We start from the raw sequence: 5,229 nt of genomic DNA, 5'->3' as shown, positions 1-5,229 counted from the left end.
TTCAAACAATACTTTCTTTAAAGCAAACTTACATAAAAAAAGAAAGAACAAAGAAGTTTTGTTCCCTAAAGACTCGAGAAGATTTTATGAAACAAAATATTACTTTTAGACAATAAAAATTAATAATCTATCTACTCCATGAGTCCAATAATAATTACTAAATCCCCTAAAAAGACCAAGACTTGACTTATGGTCGATGTAGTGCTTCTTTAAATACATGTAATTTCTTACAATATATTACAATCGAATAATTCGAGAAAAAAAAAAGATAAAGTCAAAAGTTAAAACGAGTGAATATTGAGTTTTCTTTTTGTAATTTTTTGGAATTTGCAATAACGTCAAACCATATAATTATATTTTACATAATTATGAAAAAAGCGATGAAAAATAAAAACAAACAAAAGAAGAAAAAAATAAAGAAAAAAAGTTGACCCTAAAGCAAAACACGATGCCCCTAGCAGAGAATCTATCTTCTCCGGTCAAACTCTCCGGCAACTCGCCACCTACACACGCCTACATCGGATTAATTTACCAGCGAAAACACCACCATATGATTAGAATCAAATCCTCTAAAATCAAACAAATCACATTGGGTCTAATTGTGTCACCACAATAGGGCTTCGAACCACATGCTTTCCATCAACCCATGAAAGCGACCCGAATACAGCACCGGAATCACCCATCATTACACTACTCCCGTCCATTTTCACGGTGACGTAGTAACTCAATTCCCTTACCTTATCGGAAAACACCAACTTTCCCGGCCTCACAGCCACCGAGACACTCTTCGGCGCCTCCACCTTCACATTGTAAACCGAATTCACATCACCGACGTTCTTCACTCTTCGAATCAATGTCTTCCTCAAAACCCCCTTTTTCCCGGTGGAAAACAAGGCGGCGATTGATGGGTAATTTAAGTTTTCCGGGACTGGTTTTCTTCTCATCGGACAAGCCGCCGGAGATCGAGTGATTACCTGGATTGTCTTTGCGCCATAGCCGATTGAGCATAGGAAGCTTACGTAATCTTGATTGGTGAGATCGTAAACTAGACCTGGATCCATGGCGAGGTCGAGGTTTAGATGACCGGCGCCGAAATCATAAGGTGTGGTTGCGTTGCCGGTGGATTCGTCTGTCATGGGTTGGAGCTGTTTGTTGACGGTGCTTGCGGTGGTCATGATGGCGGATTTTATTGCCGCTGGTGACCAGTCCGGGTGGGCGGATTTTAGAAGAGCGGCGGCGCCGCTCACATGAGGACAAGACATTGAAGTTCCTGACAGGATATTGAACTCCATTTTCCGATCATCGGAATCTAACCCAGTCGGACCCACGGCGTCGGTCCAAGCAGCTAAGATGTTTACTCCCGGAGCAATTAAATCAGGTTTTAGAATCTCGGGGTTCATCCCGTTGGGTCCTCTACCGGAAAAGGAGGCCACCACCGGCGCTGGCCTTATTCCGATAACTGTTCCTTGAAAATTGATTGTAGCGGTGGCGCGGCCGGTGGCGGCGTAAGCTTTAATTTCGTCTCCTTCGTCCGACCCGACGGAGCACGCCGGGATGAGATGAGCGTCGCCGACGAGTCCTTCACCGTTGGAAACTCCATTGGAGAGAATCATTCCGACACCGCCGGCTTTCTTCACCACCAACCCCTTGGCCACCCTCGGACTACTGCCTCTATCGCAAATTACAATTTTACCCCTGACGAGGTTTGGATCCAATGCATTTTCCATACACAATGATGCAGATAAAATTCCTGATTTTCCGGGATAAATTAGGGGATATTTTTTTCCGCTGAATGAGGGACCAGCGTATAACGATACACCTGCGAGCTTTCTTCCGTCGCCAAGGATAACTTCCGCCGGGAAATTTCTGTCAATTGTGCCTGCTCCGACGGTAGTGAGCCACGGGGCTAGGTTAGTGACCGACATTCCGTTAGGACCGTCGTTTCCGGCGGAGGAGGAGACGAAAACACCTCTCGAAACAGCGCCGTAAGCTCCAATTGCAATTGGATCGAGATAATACGGTGAAGAAATGCCGTCGCCGCCTCCGATAGAAATAGAGATAACATCTACACCGTCGTTAACGGCAGCGTCAAAGGCTGCAAGGATATCTGAATCAAAACAACCAGCGCTTTTCCAGCAAACTTTATAAATCGCCAATCTAGCTTTCGGAGCAACACCTTTAGCTATTCCAGAAGCGTATCCAGCCATACTAGCTTTAAAAACGTACCTACCGGCGGCTGTAGACGCCGTATGAGTACCGTGGCCATCGGCGTCTCTCGGAGACCGAAACTCAACTGTATCGTTAATCGTGCCACCGAATCCAATACCTCCAAATCCACCAGAAGCTTCATGTCCTTTAGCGAAGAATCGAGCTCCAACAATCTTCCTATTACAATTCCTCGCCGTGAATTTCACTCCGGTCTGGCAAACGCCTTTCCACCGCTTCGGAACAGGTCCGAGGTTCAGATCGGTGAAACTCCTTCTCTCCGGCCAAATTCCTGTATCAAATACGCCAATAATAACATCTGAACCGTAATCCGATTCAGACCACAAACCTCTCTGGTTCCTCAGCCCAACAAACTGCGGCGACCGAGTAGTATGAAGCTGACGGCGGCGGTCTTCAAACACCGCTAACACAGACGGATGCTTTTCCAAGGCGGAAGCTTGTGAGGAAGTGACAGACGCAGAGAAGCCTCTGAAAACTGTGTCGTATACATGAAGGATACTGGTGGATTCAGTGAACTCAGAAGTGTACCAGTGGTAATGAGTGGGAAAGATCGACGGCTTTGATTCGCCATCTACTCGGAAAATGTAAGTTTTCAGCGTCGGATCTGTGGATACGGCTTCGCCAGCGGCGAAAAGGAAGAGGAAAAGTGTACAGATGAGCACAGCCATGGGAGAGTGAAGTGTGAGTGTGTGTATTGGGGTGTGTGTTTATAAGCACATAATAAGCCTGGTGGATTTTATTATTTACTTATTAATAAAACAAATTTGTTTTAATTTTAATTCTTAAATCATATATTGGCCATATAATTTAAAAATAATCAAGAAAGGACTTAAATTAGGAAAAAATTAAATATGTTAGATTATATGGATAAAGTGGTTAATATCCGATCGAACTCAATCCAATCTAAACAATGGTCTTACATTGCTCATATTGCCATAAATGGACTTTTACGTAGTTTTAATTTTTATAGTGATCAAATAAAGAAGACAAAAGTTGGTTTTATTATATGTTTTGTGATAATATTTAACGACTTAGGTGTGAAATTTTATAAGTAGAGTTAAGAGTTCAAAACCTTATAAATAAAGTTAAGACTTCATACCTAAAACGCCTAAAAGACTAATAAGATTTTTGTAAGATAGGTTTATCTAGCAATATAGAGATTACATTTTAACTCTTTTTTTTAGTTTCATTTATGTTTGTTAATATATCGATCTTGATTTTAAGATGCTATAAGCAAAAAAATAAAATCTCGATCATAGTAGTCGTAATCAACAAGTTATAACAAAAAATAAATAATCACTAGCGATGAAAGTCTTGTTTGTGTAAAAAATGATCTTGCTTGTCTCTTTGTCTTTGTTATATAGTTAATCTTTAAATTTTTGTTCATTCAACTTGAAATCGAAGGCCGCATGTCTCAAGAAGCCTCATAATAAATATTGCACAAACAAAAAATGATCGATATATTAATCAACTGCAAGTTATAATAAATAATATAGAAATAAGATTTTGCGAGCAGATTTGAAGACTAGTGTAATTCGATAGAATTTTTCAATCTAAATCTGACCTTAATAGTATAAAACATAAAACAATTCTATGAAAAATTCCGACCTTTGACAACTTTAATTTCATTGTTTGTAATTTCCATTTTAAGCAAAAGAACCTATTGTTACAAAAAATGACTTTGAATTTAATATATAATCTTATTTGATATAGTCTGAAAAATTGCTCTTTAAATTTTATATAATAACAGTTTTGGTGTTTACGTTTGTTATTTTTTATACTTAAATTAATATTACGACAATTTTGAAAAGTAAAAAGATTAAAATGAAATTGGAAATCATAATTTAATGGTTTGTAAGAGTTTGATGGGTCACATCTTTCTTGCTTGGTTTGAGGCGGTTGAGATAAGTGGAATATGATTCTTTTTAACCATGGATAAATATTTAACCAATAATATAAAATAATTATTCTTTTAGCCAAGAATAAGTATCAAACTCGTGAATTTTTTCTAGTTCATATATGACCAATAGTATTAAAATGATAGTCTAGAGAAATTATAAAACATGTTTTTTTATTGGAATAAATTGAAGATTTATGCTGGATGTGTTTACGTTTAAGATAGAAAATTATGTTTATCATATTTGAATTGTTAAAATGAAATATTTTTCGTAAGACCTAAATAAAATAGTTTTAAATAAAGTTATTTAAAAATATTTTTAGAGTTTAAGTTTTGTAAAATCGTCGGCTATAGAGTTTAATTCAAAAGATATTTCAGAGTTCAAATATATGGATAATAGGCCCAAAATAAGTTTAGTTTGTAATAATACGAGAGAAACAAATATCAAAAATATCAAAACTAAGGTTTAAAAGGTCAATACATTAAACCTAAAGTTCTAAAATTCCAAAAGCTATTAAATCCTTTAAGCTTCTACTCACATCATCTATCCCTCAAATTTTTATTAAGAAGTGGGTTAGGTTAGGAGACTCGTGAATATCATTCCAGGGTTAGACATAATATTCATATCCAAATGTACAAATCCATACCTTAAAAAAAAAATCATAAAACATCATTTAAAACTTCAGGTCAGGGATAATTATATCTTAAGTCTAAGAACATTGCCATAACTATAAAATGCTATCTAACTTCACAAATAAAGGGAACGATGCAAGGTACTTACTTTGTAACATGCAAGGTAATTACATTGTAATAAGACATCTCAATAATAACAAGTCAAACAAGATTATATGTATCGGTAATTACTCATATTAGTTCACCCTCTCGGATTCGATAGTCCTGATGAAAACCAATATATATATATATATATATATATATATATATATATATATATATATATATATATATATATATATACAGAGAGAGTCAATATCAAATAAGAAGGAAATTTTTGGTAGGAATGTAAGAAATTTTTTTATATGCATATTTTCTTAGAAAAAATTGAAATGAATCATTAGATGATTCAAAAGTATGATGATTCACAAGAA

The 5,229-nt window shown here is 36.6% G+C and overlaps 1 protein-coding gene across 1 annotated transcript; it reads right to left on the bottom strand.

Annotated features, from left to right (window-relative positions):
• Positions 1–281: 281 nt before the first annotated feature.
• SLP2 (subtilisin-like serine protease 2) lies at positions 282–2,935 on the bottom strand. Its single transcript, XM_079018321.1, has one exon. The coding sequence runs from the start codon at positions 2,892–2,894 to the stop codon at positions 585–587; it is 2,310 nt and encodes a 769-aa protein (XP_078874447.1). The 5' UTR covers positions 2,895–2,935; the 3' UTR covers positions 282–584.
• Between the last annotated feature and the right edge of the window lie 2,294 nt (positions 2,936–5,229).

This window comes from Lactuca serriola, chromosome 8 (genome assembly GCF_051521515.1).
Source record: "Lactuca serriola cultivar US96UC23 chromosome 8, Lser_US96UC23_V15, whole genome shotgun sequence".
Classification (NCBI taxonomy): domain Eukaryota; kingdom Viridiplantae; phylum Streptophyta; class Magnoliopsida; order Asterales; family Asteraceae; genus Lactuca; species Lactuca serriola.
Note: the sequence above shows the minus strand (reverse complement) of the source record. Positions and strands in the feature narration are given on the sequence as shown.